At 36.1% G+C, this 20,167-nt stretch overlaps 1 protein-coding gene across 2 annotated transcripts; it reads left to right on the plus strand.

Annotated features, from left to right (window-relative positions):
* Positions 1-16,036: 16,036 nt before the first annotated feature.
* Positions 16,037-19,945, plus strand: LOC120354767. 2 transcript variants are annotated; one of them, XM_039442381.1, is made up of 3 exons: positions 16,037-16,051; positions 17,148-17,244; positions 19,142-19,945. In XM_039442381.1, exon 3 carries the CDS (start codon positions 19,231-19,233, stop codon positions 19,828-19,830), a length of 600 nt encoding a protein of 199 aa, XP_039298315.1. In that variant the 5' UTR covers positions 16,037-16,051; positions 17,148-17,244; positions 19,142-19,230; the 3' UTR covers positions 19,831-19,945. The 2 variants fall into 2 exon arrangements, with proteins under 2 accessions (XP_039298315.1, XP_039298313.1); XM_039442379.1 differs by lacking the exon at positions 16,037-16,051 and having other exon boundaries at positions 16,867-17,244.
* The last annotated feature ends 222 nt before the right edge of the window (positions 19,946-20,167 follow it).

A 20,167-nucleotide genomic window follows, 5' to 3' on the forward strand; every position in this document is an offset into this window, starting at 1 on the left:
CTGAAGGTGGTGTCTTTGTTTGGGAAGGGAGAGAGGGGAAGTTCTCTCGAATATTAATGATAGGTGAGGAGGGAACCCTTTCCACTGGGATAGATGGAAATTTATTTTTTACTATCACTGGTCGTTCTTTGAGAAAAACTTTTGTCACTTTGTGACTACTGGGAGGGGGTGGGGGACTCTGACTGTTCCCTGTAGCCCCCTGAACGGCCGCCGAGTTTTGGCTGGTAGCCTGTTAAGTTGTGCCTGATGTGTTGGACACCCTCTATAGTTGGCTGTGTGCGCTCCTTGTCGTCCTCTTTTTAAATCACAACATATTATGACAGTGTTCAGTTTGTATGTTATGCTTCTTCTGATAAAAGTAAAAAATGAGTTGCATACTTTGAAGTGTAGATCAGAAATGCATAGGCACGACACTAGACAGAGTAATTATTTGGATGTTCCCTATGTAAGATTGAGAAAGTAGCAGTGTCAATCTGACGTTCTATCAATAAGAGCTTTCAATAGATTACCGCTGTGTTCCAGGAATCTGAATATATCTGTTTTCAAAACAAAAGTGAAAAGGATGCTTTTAGAGAACCCACTGTACAGTGTTGGAGAGTTCTTTGATCTCCCTTGTGATATTGTAAATAATTTCTTCCAAGCTGACTGATATATTTATATAATTACGAGAATTGTTATGTTATAATATTATTGATTGATGTTTATAGGTATGTTGTAACCTGTATTTTTTTTATATTGAGATGTTTATATGTGACATGGCCCACTGTACTATTCTAAGTATTTATCGGCTAATAAATATATTTCTATTTCTATTTCTTGACAGTTCACACAACTGGGCTTCTCTGATTGAAGATTTCTCTTACAATCACTTGCTTTGTGGTTTTCACCACACTTCACACAACGTGGTGTGTGGAAGCAATTTACAGAAATGTGGCCATATCTCTGGCAATTGAAGCATTGAGGTATGCTTGGCTTGGCTTAATAACTCAAAACGACATTACACAGAGCTTTATTTGCCCATTTAAACGGTTATTTCATGCTCACAGTTTATTATCACAATGGAGATAAGAGTGATTTTTGATTGAAGATTTGTTTGTATTTAAAGTGTGAATGTTTATTTTAGGAAGTGAAAGTAGCTTGAACTGAAAGTCAGTTTGTTGTTACGGGTTCGATTAAGGAGAGGGAGCCTGAGAAACGGCTACCACATCCAAGGAAGGAAGCAGGCGCGCAAATTACCCACTCACGGCACGGAGAGGTAGTGACGGAAAATAACGATATGGGACTCATCTTAGGCCCTGTATTCGGAATGATTGTACTCTAAATCTTTGTACAAGTATCAATTGGAGGGCAAGTCCGGTGCCAGCAGCCATGGTGATTTCAGCTCCAATAGCGTATTTTGAAGTTGTTGCGGTTATAAAGCTCGTACAATGAATGAAGATTCACCAAGATACAAGATGAGTAAATTGATGAGACATACAAATGTGTGTGGAATTATGGCCAAGTTACAGTAAACACAAACTATCTATGGACTTGGATCATGTCAGAAAAGTGAACTCACCAGTATCCATGCAAGAGTGAATGATGCAAAAAACAGTTATTCAGAGTCATCAAGGAGTATGGCGCAGTTAGGCAAGCCAACTGACGTCCATTGGTTATGATAAAATAAAAGCGCCCCTTCCATTTCTGATCGTGACTCTGCTTTACTTTCTGTAAGTGCTCTCCTAGTTCCCACCACATTTTTCTCATCTTTCTGCAGGCAAGGAGAAGCGCACCTAGAGCGTACACACTGGGACCCAAAAGATGGTGAACTATTCCTGGCCAGGATGAAGTCAGGAGAAACCCTGATGGCTGTCCGCAGCGATTCTGACGTGCAAATCGATCGTCTGAGCTGGGTATAGGGGACTAATCTGAAGTACTGTAATTAAACATTAGTCACATAGAATATATTTTTTCAAGTCAAAAGTACCTATGTGCACTCAGTCAAAAGTACCTATGTGCAAGGGCCTGTGTTGATTCGAAGACAAGGAACAATATATTACTCCTGTAGAAATTCATCCACAGAATAATATGGCCTTTCAACCAACAGCCTCTTCAACAATCCTCTGTATTTTCGCAAGTCCTTCATGTCTTTAATATCCTGAGGGAGCCTATTATATATTTTTGGGCCCATATATTGCGGACATTTTGCAAACATGTATTATTTGATCATTGTAGGTGAAGTTTGGTAGGTTGAGTGTATGTACAGATCTTCAAGATATACAGTAAAGGCAGTGTAAGTGACGGCAGTAACACATCCAAGGAAGGCAGGAGTGAAAAACTGATCATTAAAATTGTTATAAACAAACCTAGATTGTACTCAACCGAGATGGTTTTTAGTGACTTTAAGGTAATGACAATAACTATATAACAAAAACCATAATTGAATACTACTTGATAAAATATTAATCTTATTTTCCTCGCACTTCAAACTCAATAATTAATATCATTCAAGGCCCACTGCAAATAGATAAATCACATATCAGACCAATATTGAATCATTAAGAAAAGATCTATATAAGTACTAAAATAATAAACCTTATTCTGGATGACTAAAAATGCTTATTGCAGATTAGTAGAACAACTAAACTTGATATAGAAAACTGGACTCACAGTAACTTGTTTTTCCATATCAACTTATAAGGCTCCAGAGTTCCTATCTTATCCTCCCATTCTACCCTTTTTCGATCCCCTTCACTATTTATTTCTTCCTTTTATACCCTCTACCAGCCTTTAACATGAAAAACCATTGTTGGCTAGGTATTATTCCTCCTTTCTTTCTTTTCAGCACACTTCACCATTTTTGTAATTAAAAAAAATCTGTTTTGTATTTTTCGAAATTTGTATTTTGGTTGTATTGTTTTGTAGGCCTATATTGATTTATTTTTTGTATCTTTTGTTGATTAGAATAAAGTTCTCAGCTTCACACAGCAAGGAGAGCTTTTACACTGCCTTGAAGAACTTCATTTTTGCTTTCAAGCAAACCTCTTTTACATTCCAATCTGGGTATTGTGCAAATGGTAGAAGGTGTTAATATAATAACCTTTCTCACTCTATTAAAGAGCTTCCAGTTGCATCTTTCCATTACTGCTCGGGACAATTCTCAAGTATTTCAGATGATTGACTTGCTCTAATCCCTTGCCTCCTCACAATATTCATTTCCTCAGTATAATCTGTTATATTTGAATTGCTGTTCAAGACAGTTCCCGAGTATTCGAAATGATTGACTTGCTGTAAGCGCTCGCCACAACTCACAATATCCATTTCCTAAGAATTTCCTGTTATCTTTCCATTGCTGCTCAAGATGGTTCTCAAGTATTCGAAATGATTTACTTGCTCTAATCGCTCAATCCCAACTCAATATGTCAGAAATCCCACCACTTAAGATGCCACAAGCTGTCAGGGAGAAGCTCATTATCACGTAATCACTTATTGTCCTATATTCCCGCCCAGGCCAGTACAGTCTCAGACCAATGTCTTGTTTACCAAGTGGCTCCAAGGAAGAGAGCAGCAGGAGAAGGAAATTCTGAAAGAAAGAAAAGAGCAGCAGAAGAAAATTCTGAAAGAAAGAAGAGAGCAGCAGAAGAAAATTCTTCCGCGGCTGCTGACTCAAGGAGGAATCGTTTCCCAAGTAACTACTGTTCTAAGCTGTTCACACAATCCTCGAGCAGGAATCAACATGAGATAAACAATTGCAAATTGAATCCTACTATAAATGAAAAAACCATGACAGATGAAGAGGAACAGGAACCTAGAAGATCTACGAGAATGAAACTCTAAAAAATAATAGATGTTAAAAACTTGTATTTCTCCTGGAATTAGGTTTAAATAATTTGATGTTTTATGTTTAATTTCAATCAAGTTGACATTAAAGATAATATTAATGCGATTTATTTCGACAAAAAATATGTTATTTTTGAATAATAATTAGCAGCTTCTAACGAAGTGTGGAGAGTGAAGAGAACTATTCAATCAATGTAGATCTCGCAGTGTTAGTTATCACTGAATGTATTCATTTACTTGACTATAGACAGTGTTGCCAAGTTTCAGTACAGTAACTTCCTTCTTCTTCTTCTTCTACCTTTCAGCGTTTAGGCATCTCTGCCTGTTCCATACCTCATTTCTGCCCATTGTTTTCTTGGACAGCCTCGGTCTCTCTTGCCTACTGGCTGGTAGTTGAGTACCAATTTTGGTAATCTGTCTTCCTCCATCCTATTCACATGCTGGTACCATTTAAACCTACTATGAGATATCTTTTCATTTATATAGAAGCCATTAAGTTGTTTTCTTATTTCAGTATTCCTGAAATGATCTTTTCGGCTGCACCCATAGGTTCTTCAGAGAAATCTCATTTCAGATGCCTGTAGTCTACTTCCCATTGAAAGAGTAACTTCCTTTGAAAGAAAAAACCTGTAGACTTCCAGTTTCAAACATCATAGACAAACATGTGATGATAAATACAGGTTATGTACCCAATTTAGTAGTATATAAACTCAAAAAGCATATACAAATTCGTGGACAACATACTCATTGAGCATACACCTTTTGTAGTCCCGTTTGGTCAGTCCAACCGGCAAAGTGTGTGTACAATGTGTGTATTCAGAAGTGACGCGGATCTGGTGGATTTTCTCTCTAAGCGTGAGTATGTGAACTCTAGATGCAAAACGGGGTGACTTTTGAAAAAAGTGTGTGAAGTAGTAATTCGGATCCAGAACAGTCCTAGAAGTCGTTTTGTTAGGATGCACACTGAGTTAGAAAACGGGCACATCCTTACAAACACACACACACACACACACACTCTCACACATCTCAAAATAATGGAAGTATTATAATAGGATGGGATTCATATAATTACAGAAAAATTACTCTCAATAGTTTCAGGCAAACGTCCAGAAAGTCATTTAAATATTTTTTTCAAGTATTTTGTTCTCAATATTACTTATAAAATCAGGTGAATCCTTGAAAAAATTATGATCTCAACAAGACAAAGGATTTCTGAAAAAATGTTTTACGCCCTGGGGTTTTCAACTGCACTTCTAGTTCTGTATACATTATCAATATCAAACATTTTCCGACTTCGATTGCCTGATAGAATGTAAAAGGACATTTAAAACATATTTATAGCACAATGACAGACAATTGGAATATGGGGAAAATGGATAAAGAGTGTTCGATCCTTCTCACACCCTTCATACACTATGGCTTTTTGTAGTACAATTAGAGGTGCTAGATGGGTTTTGTAGGTGGATCCCCAGCAACCAATGCCATAACTTGATTTGGAATGTACCAGAGCACAAAGTTACCAAAGCACAACTGAAGGAAGGAATTTTCCAAGATGATAGAACTTTTTAAGAAGATGGCAGAGGGAATTTTCACAATATTTGACAGGATGATATGTTGATTATGTTGTCTGTTGTGATATATAGGGTGATGCTAGGGTGTTACTCAAAAGTTTGCTTATTTAGCTCTCAATGTGATGCGGTTGTGTGCTCTCTCTCTCTCTACAAGACCACATTTCAACTCCACTAAATCTCAAACTGATCTTGAAAAAAGTTTCAATACTAAAATCTTGAGAGATCAATCCCATGAAGTAGAATATCCCCATACAGAGAGAAATAGTTATATTAGAGATAAAATACTAAGTGATAATATGCAGTATAGAAATTGGTCATATCAATGGAAAAATATTTCTGTAGTTCTTTGTCTAAATTTATAATCCTGAAGGATTGATTAACCTTTACCAAAGGTTGAATTGGACTCCATGAACCCAATCTATAGTGCGAATTTTACAGGAGAACATAGTTGCCACGTTTCCTTTCCCAAAGCTTCCTATAGTAGGTAGAGAGGTGAAGGTGGGTGAGAAGTAGTGGAATATTGTTTGGAATATTTGGACTCATATCTTCAACGTGAAAGCATAAGCTGTATTTTCAAAAATTAGTGTTTTTTGTATTTTCTTGCATGTGGTACTATGCTGGACACATCAACCTATTTTTGTAAATTTCTCTAATCGGACCCTAAAACGCAATAAGTAGTAGTGTTTTTCAAGATCAAATCCATCAACACTGCGAAATATTGTACGCCTGTCGCCAAAACAAAGTCTTGCAACATTTCACAGCATAAGATTGATCGATCTTGAAAAAACGATATTAAAATTTTGTAATTTTGGTAAGGAACTGTACTAAATCAATTTTTAATTGAAACCTATCAATCATCAGCATAGAAAAGGCAATAGTTCACGATACATTTATCAAAGAATAATTAAAGTTCATGCTGAACACATTATGAGTGATAATAATGTGCGTGAATGATGTCGAAAAATTAGAGACATTAGTTGAAATGACTTCCGGAATCGTTGCGATCCATGACAACTCGGCCTTACAGAACTCTTGACATGACTTTAAAGGCAGAGAATCTAAACTGATGAGGAAGTCGAAAACCTGGTCATAGCCCACTAAAACTCATCTGGCGGCAACATTTCATAATGAGATAAACACTACTTATTGCATTGTAGAGTCTGATTAGAAAAGCGATGTTAACGAAACGATACTGGCTAGTGGATTTCCGATATGGATTTGTCTAGTATAATTACCCAGAATATAATTATAGTACTAGTAGCAACATCACACACCACACTGTGAAATGTTGTACGCCTGTCGCTCAGCCTTCACAACATTTCACAGAGTTATATGCTGGCTGACTTGCTTATAAGCTTCAGACTCTATAAGATTTTGTTAGGATAAGAATGATTTTCATATGACCGCTTATTTTGAAATCTTGTGGGACCCCAAAAGCAATATGATAAAATATGGATGAAATCAGATGGGAATTGGAAGTTTTTCAAGGTTCTAGGGCAGAGAAGCGAGGAAAATGAAACGATACTGGCTAGTAAGATCTCCTAGATAGATTTCCCTGGTATAATTATACAGAAGATAATGGAGTAGCAAATTCACACACCACGCTGTGAAATAATGTATGTCTGTCGCTCAGTCTTGTTTGTTTTTATGAGTCAGTTTGTTTTTATGGGTTCGATTCCAAAGATTATTAGAAGGATGTTGTTGTCCATCTCTTTATTATGAACAACAATCAAATATGGTATGAAACACTGATACAACTTGACTAAATATTGACTTTTAATAACTCAAAACGACATTACACAGGGCTTTATTGGCCCATTAAAACGGTTATTTCATGCTCACAGTTTCTTATCACATTGGAGATAAGAGTGATTTTCGATTGATTGTTTGAATTTAAAGTGTAAATGTTCATTTTAAGAAATGAAAGTAGGTTGAACTGAAAGAGTCAGTTTGTTGTTATGGGTTCGATTACGGAGAGGGAGCCTGAGAAATGGCTACCACATTCAAGGAAGGCAGCAGGCGCGCAAATTACCCAATCACGGCACGGAGAGGTAGTGACGAAAAATAACGCTACAAAACCCATCTAGCACCTCTAATTGTACTACAAAAAGTCATAGTGTATGAAGGGTGTGAGAAGGATCGAACACTCTTCATCCATTTTCCCCATATTCCAACTGTCTGCCATTGTGCTATAAATATGTTTTAAATGTCCTTTTATATTCTATCAGGCAATCGAAGTCGTTAAATATTTGAGATTGATAATGTATACAGAACTAGAAGTGCAGTTGAAAACCCCAGGGCATAGAACATTTTTTCAGACATCCTTTGTCTTGTTGAGACCATCATTTTTTTCAAGGATTCACCTGATTTTATAAGTAATATTGAGAACAAAATACTTGAAAAAATATTTAAATGACTTTTGGACTCCCCCAAAAGCAATATGATAAAACATGGATGAAATCAGATGGGACTTGGAAGTTTTTTTTCAAGGTTATTGAGCAGAGAAGCGAGGAAAATGAAACGATACTGGCTAGTAAGATTTCCCACATAGATTTCCCTGGTATAATTATACAGAAGATAATCGAGTAGCAACATCACACACCACACTGTGAAATATTGTATGTCTGTCGCTCAGTCTTCACAAATCAAATAATTTTTTATTTTGACAAGAAGAACGATAAGATAATTAAGATAATTTACTATCACTAACTCTGTGAAATAAAGATAACACTATACAGTTAGTTCCTATCAGATCAAAACTACTACTTTCTAAACTATTCTTAATTTGTTTACAAGTAGGTGAAAAAAGTGTTCTAATGCTACACTCACACACTCAAACATATTTCTCTTTTAAATCTTTATGTTCTAAAATGAATAGTCGTCAATGTCAATGTCAATGTCAAAGTCATAGGGGAAAAAACTGTTTTTTCAGAACACAAATATTGTAAATAATAATTGAATGTTTAAAATGACTTTCAAATCCTGTAACTGGGCTTCACTAAAGCTAATTCTTTTAAATTTTTGACAAAGCTATTCAACTGGCAAGCATATAATTCTAGTTTCTGGACGCTTTGATGAGGACCTTTTTGGCCGTCTTGCTAGTCTCTGGCTCCAGTCCTTTCTCGACCACGATGTGACGTGATTCCTTCATTGAGCCACAAAGCACTTGGGACAGTGATCATCTGGTTGCAGACAGTGCCTCGTCATCTTCGTCCGTGTTTCTAAGTGAAAAATTCTAGTTTTTCTCGATGACTCTTTTCTAGTGAGGATAATTATATGTTTTCCCCCTGACCATACGAATATACAGAGTGTTTCAGAAGTAGTGTCGAACATTTAAGGATATTGTTTCTGGATGATAGGAGACTACAAATGTCGTATTTGTAGTGTGCAAAACTCAGCGGCTATCCTAAAAGCTACCATTTTTTTCAACTAATTAATTATCATCTCAAGAACAAAATTTTGTATTGATCTAAAATTTGGCATGAATATTTATGCTAATGAAGACTCAACTTTAAAAAAAAAAGTAATAATTTTCTATGTAAATTTTCAAAATGGCGGCCATTTTTAATTTTTTATGACAAATTTCACGAAAACTGTTCACTTTACAGAAAATTTACTTAAGACAAAAAGTTGGCAAATTTTATCAAGATTTCAAGGATACCTCATTTATCAAGATTGTTCAAAGAATAACAGAGAAATTAATTCTTTTCGTAATGCATGCATGACCACTTTTCACCATTTAGACATCAATATTGAATTTTTAATTCCAATAAATTGTAGTTAAGATGAAGCTTTGAAACTCTGTATGACTCCATATGGACATACAACTGATTTTACAATGTTTTTCAGATGATCTTGCTTGTCATGTGAAAGTATGATTGTAGGAAAATAATCAATTTCTCTGTTATTCTTTTTACGTTTTAAATTTACATGGAAAATTTTTCATTTTATTTTTTAAAGTTGAGACTCCATTGCAAAATATTCATGCCAAATTTTAGATTAATACAACATTTCATTCTTGAGATGAAAATTCTCAAGTGAAAAAACAAAATGACGGCTATAAGGACAACCGCAGAGTTTTGGACACTTCAAATATGACATTTGTAGTCTCCTATCATCCAGTAACAATACCCTAGAATGTTCGACACTACTTCTGAAACACCCTGTATATTTATATTCAAGTTGTCCTTGCACTTATCAAGTTTGAATTGTATGTTGAATGAATGTTTCAGAAAACGTGATAGCCCTGCAACCCGTGAAAGAAAGGAGGGGGTCTTCCCATTATTAAAAAATTTTCATCGAGCCCGGTGCTGTTAAAAACGACGATTTAGTTTGCTCGCATGCCCCCTGCGTTTCCAAAGACCATAAACAAAAAATCTCCATACAAGTTTCAGCTTCTTCATGGGACTCCATTTTGCAAAAGTCTTTTCTTCTTCTATACCTTTCATGCGTTTAGGCATCTCTGCATGTTCCGAACCTCATATCTGCCCATCATTTCCTTGGACGGCCTCGGTCAGCTTCCCATTTCAGCTTCTTTATGGGACTTCATTTTCCAAAAGTATTCTTCTTCTTCTTCTACCTTTCAGGGTTTAGGCTTCTTCTACCTTTCAGGGTTTAGGCATCTCTGCCTGTTCCGAACCTCATATCTGCCCATCTTTTCCTTGGACGGCCTCGGTCAGCTTCCCATTTCAGCTTCTTTATGGGACTTCATTTTCCAGAAGTATTCTTCTTCTTCTTCTACCTTTCAGGGTTTAGGCATCTCTGCCTGTTCCAAACCTCATATCTGCCCATCTTTTCCTTGGACGGCCTCGGTCAACTTCCCATTTCAGCTTCTTTATGGGACTTCATTTTCCAGAAGTATTCTTCTTCTTCTTCTTCTACCTTTCAGGGTTTAGGCATCTCTGCCTGTTCTGAACCTCATATCTGCCCATCTTTTCCTTGGACGGCCTCGGTCTCTCTTGCCTACTGGCTGGTAGTTGAGCACTGATTTTGGTGGTCTGTCTTCCTCCATACTATTCACATGTTGGTACCATTTAAAACTCCGCTGAGATATATTTATAGAAAATACATTAAGTTGTATTCTTATCTAAGTATTTCTTAAAAAATGATCTTTCTGCTGCACCCATAGGTTCTTCTGAGAAATCTCATTTCAAATGCCTGTAGTCTACTTTCCTCTGGCACTGACAACACCCAGGTTTCACACCCATATAAAAGGGTTGGTGCAGCTATAGTTTTGTAAAATTTTAGCCTGGTGCTCTGGCTAGCATTATTCTTCAGATTTCTATGTATGGTACCATATATGTTTTGGAAGCGATGTATTTTGTTGGTAGTATCTCTCCCTTTCCTGTAAGAGATATCAAAGGCCAAGTAATTGAAATTTGATATCTGTTCCAGGATACTATTATTTAATACTATCTTGCTCCTTACTGGCACCTCATACCCTATTGAACATTGAAACCAGCTTGAAGCGGGCGGGGAAGTAGTACAATCACAGACACTGATACTTGAATTAATGCTTCTGGTGTACAGAATGTTACCTTCTTTTTGTATTTTCTAATCAGTATGCTTAGATTTTAGCATGTAAAATATAATAATTTTATGTTATTTTATGGGACTCCATTTTGCGAAAGTAAGTTATATAAGTGATAGACTCACAAGTATTATGCAATACTGCAAAGATTATGACAATAGAATTCGCAGGTAATGAAAATTTAAGAGTAGTTGAAACAGGTGACATAAATCTTGATGTAAGGCAAAGACTCTTAATTTTCTTAATATGCTGTGATCAACAAATTTCTACTGCCTTAATTACGAACCGACTTGACTCAACTCTTGTCTGGACAACGATTTACCAAATATCAGTTGGGGCGAAATTGAGTGTGCAGTAGAAGAACCACATCTGTCAGACCATCAAGGACTTGGAATTTATATTGAAAATCCAGTTATGAAATCTATGTACCACCTACTCACCCAATAATTTCAGTTAATTTATTGAATCATTTTTTGTACCCGGGAACAATGCCCTGGAATTTTGGTAGGGAGTTCAGAAACACCCTGTACATAGAATTGTATTGATGCAGTTACCCGAGGTACAGTGTATCAACCTCAATAGATTCTTGCCGGACTCAACAAAGAAAACTCAACAGGTTTCATTCCCGATCACTGAACTCGACATGACACCTTATGCTCATTCTGGTAATGCTTCTCTACTATTCTCTCTCCTTGTCTAGAGACTGATTGAATTTTAATGTGAATTATACAACATTCCATTATTTCCAGTTTTGCCATTGACAAGATGATGTTCTACATAGTCAAATATATGAAGCCAGTCAATGACAAAATGTCACTTAATGAATGCCTGTAGTACAGAATTTGATTGCTTTTGAATAATTTGTTTATTACTTTCAAACTTTCATGAATTCGACAATTTCCAAGTAACTAGTATCTCAATTGGCATTTCTCAATTGTGATGGAGAAATCAAAATGTTTTTGAATTGAATTTTGATATGTATTGCTTTAGTTGTTTCGGAGCTGATTTATGTGAAATAACTGAGCAAGAAAAGAGCTCCAAGAAAATGCATCATTCGATTATTGTAAGACATTATTCGACTGAGGGAGTTACAGAGTCCAGGACTGAAATAAGCTCTCGGGTCTAAATCGACTTTCTGAGTCACGATTTTATTTTCTAAACTCCGGGGTCTATTAAGTTCTCGACTTATTTGAGTCCAGGACTTTAAAGCAGTAAACATGAGGGAAATCCACAATATTTGGCTGTTGTATTGTTGGCATTATTGCAAAACGGAAACAGCTGATTGCAGCGGGATAATTTAAATAAGCATGCTCTCCAAATTATTTTGTAAAAACACGTTTCGATTTTTTTTGTAGGCCTATTCAAAGCAAAACCTTTGAAAAGTGAATGAATTAACATTTCATTTTACGTTATGTTATTATTGATCATTGATCCTAACCAGTGATTTTGGAATAAACATTTCATTACTATAACGGTATATACATGGCATTGTACCCAACCACCACTTCCACAACTATCAGGTTGAAGTAGGGAGGGGGTGGATATTTCTTTTCGAATAAGGCAACCACTTCTGCTCAGCATTCGTCTCTATGACTGGTCTTTCGTTCAAGTTCAAGACATTCCTTCAAGAAGTGGTTTGTTAGCGTTTGCTGTTGCTGTTTTTCCTGTTGCAGTGTTTGTTCCTGTTAGCGTGTGTTACGACGTCTGATCAGGTGAGTAAGAATTAAAATTGTTTTCCTATCATAAATTAATTTAATTCAATTGAAAAAAATTGATGAACAATTCACAAATTTGACTTTGATGTCCTCAGATCCTGCATTGTTTCGAGATCTTAACTGAAAATTTGAATGAGAATTTTCAATCTAGTGTAAATGTGTGAGTACAATTAAAGTGTATTTGTGTTAGTGTACGGAAAGCGCAGAGCGGCGCAACCTCCTCTCTCACTCTTTCTCTCTCACTACCTCTTCCGTCGCAGTCACTGTCAGTTGGTGCTAGGTTACATCTATTGTTTTGATGGAGGAGCGCATCCTGACAGTGACCGGCGACTCTGTTGCAATACATTTTGATCGGCTAATTGAAATTACGATCTGAATAAATCGATCAGACGTAGTGCAGTGCCAGCCATGGCTAGTTCTATCTGGAGCCATCTAACTCTTATAGCTTACTTTGGTGAGTAATTGCTCAATTCAAGAAAAATTCACTCATCCTACCCCTATTCAAAATTCACAGATCTATTCATATTATCTCTTTCAAAGTCTATTTTCATGGTTTGTTCGAAATTACTGAGAGAGAGAAAGAGAGGAGAGAGAAATGGCAATTTTACATTTGATTTCTATAGAGGTTTAAGAAATGTTTGAACAAAGGATGGTGAGCATCGTCTTCTTTAGTTGATTATTCTTGAAATGATTATTAATGAAATGATTATTACTTGATTTATGTTTGATTACGGCTTTGCTTAGAGTTCAATGTTAATGATTGATGCTCTGATTAAGTAGATGACTGCTTAAGGAATTTGATTAGTAGTTGATTAAAGTTTGGAATAAATTTGATTAATTATTGAAATAATTTTTGGTTATTGATAAGATTAATTTTTGGTATAATTTTGATTTATTATTGGAATAATTTTGAGTTATTAAGGAGATTGAATTTTGACAACTGTTTGGTATAATAAATTTGATTAATTATTGAAATAATTTTTAGTTATTGATAGGATTAAATTTTGATTCATGTTTGGAATAATTTTGATTGATGCTCGGTTTAATGATGATTAATGTTTAGTTTAGGGAATAATAATTGTATTTGATGTTCTGATTCTGAATTTGATTGCTCAAGGGATTTGATTCGTGATTGATTAATGTTTTGTTTAGTTCACTGATAACGATTGATGATATGATTAAGAATTGGGTTTACCTTATTGAGAATTAAGGAAGTTGAATATTGTTATGTTAATGAAATTCCATTTGATGGAGCGCGTCCAGAATTGATTGGAAGGGGAAGACTGAGGATAACAGTCCTGTTGGGTTAATTGTTAATTCTCATGGTTTCCTTGTTTAAAATAGTATATTTCGCACCTAGAGCAGAAAATGAGATTTTTCCAGCTCGAAATCGGTTTTCAAGTCCGAGGCCGTAGGCCGAGGACTAGAAAAGATTGAGAGCTGGAAAAACATTTTTGCCCGTGGTGCGAACGATATTTTTCGCCACACTACAGGTATTGCTGACAAAATAAATAAAGAATACAAAATAAAGAATACTCGTTAAGCTATCGTACCTATCTCTTGATTTTAGTGGTAGAAGATTTGCAGTCAGGATTTCAGATTCTTTTAAAATTTCACTTGGAATACCACAGTCATCTTCAAGCATTTTTAAAAATTCGGAATGCACTAATCAACAATAAATAATTGAATAAAACTGGTTGCGAAGCGAATTAGTTTGATTCGAAACTGGAACTAAAATCATGGCGACTTCAGCTTATTATGAAAGTGGACACTCGCCCGATCTAGCGGATGACTTATTAATAATAATAATTAGCGCGTTGTTTCCAGCCATAAGCGGCTGGAAAGAGACAACTTTCTGGGCTAGCCCGGAAAAGAAACCCTTTTCTGACGTCGTCTGCAAACAAGGTCTTTCAGATCTACGTAGGGACTGGAAAACAGCTGCTTTCTGTGCAGAAAATATATTTGTTGAGTCAAAATACTGTTGTTTTATCGATATGAAAGTGATTTTATTATTTTGATTATTTACCGCTAGTAGTGTAATAATGGGGGTTCTAGGACCAGAGCTAGTAGTGTAATGATGGGGGTTCTAGGACCAGAAGTTGATTGTTAATTTGTATGGTTAGAGTTTGTCATTTTCGAGTCTTTTGATTATTGTTATACTGGAATTATATATTTACTCATTTTATTAAGAATTAGAACTTATTCTGATGATGACTAATTTCAAGTGAACTTTTGTTAGAGGAGGTACCTAGTGAGGTCTGAATAGTAATTATAGACTTTACAAACTAGAAATATGAAAAGCAATTAAAATAAAGATTTTGATTTGAATTTGCAATTATGATGATTACTGTAGCGGATATCGAATAGATGTCAGTAGTGTTGCTAATAATTGGAACTTTTACGTTTATGATTGTTAATAAAATTTTATCTTTTTACCTGCATTTGTGTAATTTTTATTGATTTGGTAGTTGTAAGACCTTGATTGTAAGGGTAGCCTTGAAGGGTTCTGCAACGGTTACACTACACAGCATAACTCAAAAATAAAAACTATCAGAAAAAATTGATATTGCTCATAGGTAGTCAGATTGCAAATAAAAGAATATCTTACAATAATAGGCTTCAGAGTCTGAAATTTTATTTTTTGGCCGAGATTTCTGGAGTGATAGAAGTTTTTATAAAGAGTCTCAAAAGTAAACAAATTGAGAGTGATAATTTGATTTTATAAGAGTTTTTTAGGCCAGAAACACTATGATTTTTAACCGTGTACCTACCTATAAATTCCACTAATTGAAATACAACCTAGCACTTAGAACAAACTCAAAAATTATTTGCATACATAATCTGTTTTCTAAGTTCAGTTCAATTTGTGATGTTTTTGGAAATTGTAAAAAAATCACAGATCACATTATGAATTCAACAGACATAATGAAATAAAAACACACATATGTTTTGTTGGATTCTACACAGTTTTATTCTTTACAGGACCATGGATTCGCGACCACACTGATCACATTTTTCAGTCAACTTAAAAATGTGACCTGTGTGGTGACGAAACCATGGTCCTGTACCGAATAAAACTTTGTAGAATTTGACAACATATGTGTCTTTTTATTTCATTATGAAACGGTTCTAAATATTGACAATGACTCAGTCAAATTTTCAACAGACATACGTGATCCCTTTGAGAATATTGTACTTCAATTTTATTATTCAACTTAAGTATTTTGTTTTTCATTTGTTCAAAGGAGACATATTTCGCGTCGTGCGCCAACAAAACCTCAGAAGGGCGCACAATCACAAGCATAATGGGGAAGCTGGTGACGCTCGACGTAGCCGTTAACTTTTCTTGGAAGGGAGTACAACGGAAGGATCATAAAATAGAGAAGAAACCATTCAAGGATCTGCTAATAGCCAAAGTTATGATTGATAAGATTCCAGCTAATTTCTCCTTTTTCAGTTTACTGTCGCTTGCTTTATATTTCATAAAGTACGCTAATTTGGCACTATCAATTTCAGGTAGAAAAAATACCACTTGAATAGAAAATTCGACTTCACTGACTCAAATAATTCAATTTGTCTTTAAATATTACATCCACAAACATCGTGGTTAAGTGGTAAAGTGGACATTACTGTCCAAACTTCGCCACGTCATTGAAATAAAGAAGTCATTCTATCCTATTGAATGAATAAAGTAATCATTCCATCCAGGATCTGGAATATTGAATCTCTAAGTTGATTTTTTTCAACTTGGGAGGTGGTCATTATTAGGCTGATCATTAATTCGTATCGGAAATATTAATTGATTTGTCTTTGATTAATACTTCATATAGCTTTGAAAGGGTTTGTCCTATTGATTTGAGGTAATCACTATTCACTTCATACTGGAATTCTATATTGGAATAGAATAGAATCGTTGCCTTCATTTCAACCTCGGAGGGCAAAGTTAGGGTGGAAGGAAGTTAGGTGGTATCATGCACAACAAGACCATCTTTCAATTTCCAATAAAGAAATACTATATGGAGAACTAGAGATAAATTACTTTCATCCAAATAAATTTCGTTCTATTTTGAGTTTCTAGGATATCAAGATAATAGGCTTACTAAAGACTCCATTGTCTAGGACACTCTTAATCCTACATAATAGAAGACAATCATGATTTCATTACTGATTATTGAATATTTTCATCGGAAATTCATTAATACTACAATTTTCTTACAACATGTTCATTAGATTCGCTTTTTCCTTTTAAATTATTTCACCCTGACTTTTTATTGGGTTTTCTGAACCCTTTCCTGTTCATGTTTCATTACAATCTGCCTATTGCATGATAAATCATGATCCATGAGGTATTTTTCCTCCTCATCTTATCTTCCTAGCCGATTCCATTTAGAACAAGTAGTTTTGTTCGTACATTTTGTTTGTTCTTTATACATTGTTATTTGTACTTTTCTCTCGCATTGTAATGAGTAATGTGTAAGAGATTGGTGTTCTAATGATTTTTTTTTGTTACAGCTGCTACAAAACGGTGCTGGCCAAAATCAGAATTGAAGCAAGTCCAATTGAAAGCGGCTACATGGCTTGCACAAGCACAATCGAAGTTGGACAACATGTAAGCATTCATCTCACAACCAATTTCTCTAGAAAATCTGCATTGGAAAAATGTATTAAGCTGTGTACACATATTCGCGCTTCCAACTTGCACCGAGCATGCTCCTCCCTCGTTCCGCCCTTGTACCGCCCTCGTACCACCATCGAACCACAGTCGCGCCGCCCATGCACCCATCATGAACATTACGGAAGATGTTAGATCTTCTCACGTTCCCCGGTCGAACCACTGTTGCTCCTCGGTCGATCATCAATCGCTCTGCTGGAGTGACGTTCGGTTGCGGAGCAGAGCAAAAGTCTGTACGCACCTTAACACGACCATCTTTCCATTCGAAAAATTTGAGCTAGGATTTAATATGACTGATCCAAGATGGCGGACCAAATTTTTAATGTCATGATTCAGTGGAAAATTTTAGCACAATCCCCCATGTCACCTACCATCAAATTACCTCTATGAAAAGTATCAAGCCGTTTCCAAACCTTTTACTCACTCTGTATTGAGCTGTTTCCTGAATAAGCATTTTTCGCCCAAGGTTATTAAAAAGAAGGTTTTTCCATAACTGCCTGATATTAGGAAGAAATGAAAATTGGGTGGGGAGACTAGAATTAGTTTGTTCCAGGAACAAGTAAAGAAAAAGTTACATTGTGCTGGCAAAAGGCATTGTAATAATAGGCTGACATCTGTTTCCAGAGAATCTTATCTAGTGGCGAAAACAATTAACAAAAGAATTCCTTAGTCAAGCTCAGTCTCTCTCACTTTCGCTCTGTCACTCGATCCCCTTCTACCCCTTCTACTCACTGTCTTTTCATACAAGCGCTCTCACTCCATCTTTAACAGTCCAGCGTGCCTTATCTCTCTCACTTATACTCTCTTTCACCCTCAATCTATCTCTTCCCTCTCACCCCTCTCATCGCTCTCTCTCGTCTGTTCTGTTCTACCATTTTGGAATTATTTGTTACTTCTACTTGGTATTTTTGTTACCTATTTCTACTTGGCCAAATTCGGAGAAAAGCTTGGTATTCGATCTAGGCGCGTAAGAAAAAAGCTATAATAGGCTACACTACAGACAACAGGGTTGACGCATCACCCTAAGCTTTTTTTTCGCACACTTCCAAAACACTTACAGCATTATAATTACATGTGAAGCAGGTTCACAGTCCACTAGAAGAATACAAAAAATCCCAGGTCTGCAGACACAAATGTAACAAAAATGACAACATAAAATATAAGTTACCTGCCTGGGGTGACGCGTCACCCCTGTTGTCTGTCTAGGGTTGTGCTTTGATAAGATTGTATGAAATATTTTTTATCCAGTATGATTCAAATATATTATAAAGAAGTAAAAAATACATGACATTATTAAATATGTCAATGAGTAGCGGAAGTATCCAATACTACTGATATATAGCATTATTCAATTTATTAGTATAGGCTACTCCTGCCAAGAACAGAAGAGCCTTTGGCAAAATGGCGGAGGGATAAGTACGCATGCGCAGATCTAAAATTTCTAGTCTAAAAGCACTTCTGCCAACCTACCGATATTGCACCAGATCTATGATTCCGGGAGGCTGAATCAACAGAGCACACATTGCAACTGCCAATATGTATTTGTATTTATACTACAAATATATTTCATTTTAGAATATATCATACATTTTATTAAATATATTTGATAATATTTTGTTTGTGAGAGTAGAACAATTTTCATTTCGACTGCTGGCTGCACTGATTGATCAGCGCTGGCAGCCATCTTGCCAAAGGCTCTTCTGTTCTTGGCAGGAGTATATCACTCAAGAGGACATAATCCGCAGCAGAAAGATAAATAACGATTTTAATGTGTAATTATACAAACTTGAAACCATTCAATAGTGTAAAAAATAATAATTTATTTAATTTCTAGGAGGTCTCCAGCGAATCGAGCAGGAATTCTATTTCAAGCAGCTCAGAAATGACAACATCCTCGACCTGAATAACCGTAATCGCGGGAGGATGGGTCGTTTAACTACGGCCGGAATCGCTGACTCAATGAACTTACTCGTTCGACGACAAATAAGTTTGATTGACTTTTTAAAAAGAGTCTCACATCAGACTGACTCATTGTTTGATGTTTTCAACCACTCTCTACAAGCAAACGAGGGATTATTCGCGGAAGAACTGGAGGTTGACATCAGAGATGAGTGGATAACTCTAGACGTCGATGAGGAGGAGGACGAGGAAGAGGTGGTGGTTGTGGAAGAAGCTGCTGCCGTCCCAGCTGTTGCCGAGCCAGTCCCAGAAAGGTTGGTGCAACGAAGACCTCGCGGCCGTGGCCAATCGCGGGGTCGTCGTGGCCAGCAGCCAAGAGGTGCTCGTGGCCGATCTCGTCTTCAACAGTGTGGGCAAGGAATGAACAACCGGCACAATTTCGGCCGCTGCACCATCTGTTTGGACCTCGAGTCAACCCATGCGGCGATTCCATGCAGTCACATCTGCATGTGCACTCGATGTGCTAATCTAAATAGACAACATAATCCACGGGACTTGAGATGCCCACTGTGCAATATTCCGAGCACGGAATACGTCAGAATGTGGGCATCGGATACTGTGTAGAGGGTGGAGATTTCTTTTTTGGATATGGCTAATTATCAAAGTTTACGGTATTAATTAATGAAATAGCAATCTCAGTAGGCTACCCTTTATTTCAATAAACGACAAGTTTCAACTCTTGAGAGCCATTTGTAAACGTGAATTTAAAATTTATTAAATTTTTTGATATTTCTGCCCGTCTTTTAATCTCTTCATCCAACTTTTATTGAATTTATAAATATATTCTGTCATTAATTTTATTATTATCATAATGTGTCTTAGACTGAAGACGTTTGGCGCATGTATATGTACAATGTACATTCTAGATCATCAGCTACACATATTAATGATTTATAGAAGT

The sequence above is a fragment of the Nilaparvata lugens genome, chromosome X (genome assembly GCF_014356525.2).
Source record: "Nilaparvata lugens isolate BPH chromosome X, ASM1435652v1, whole genome shotgun sequence".
NCBI classification, from domain to species: domain Eukaryota; kingdom Metazoa; phylum Arthropoda; class Insecta; order Hemiptera; family Delphacidae; genus Nilaparvata; species Nilaparvata lugens.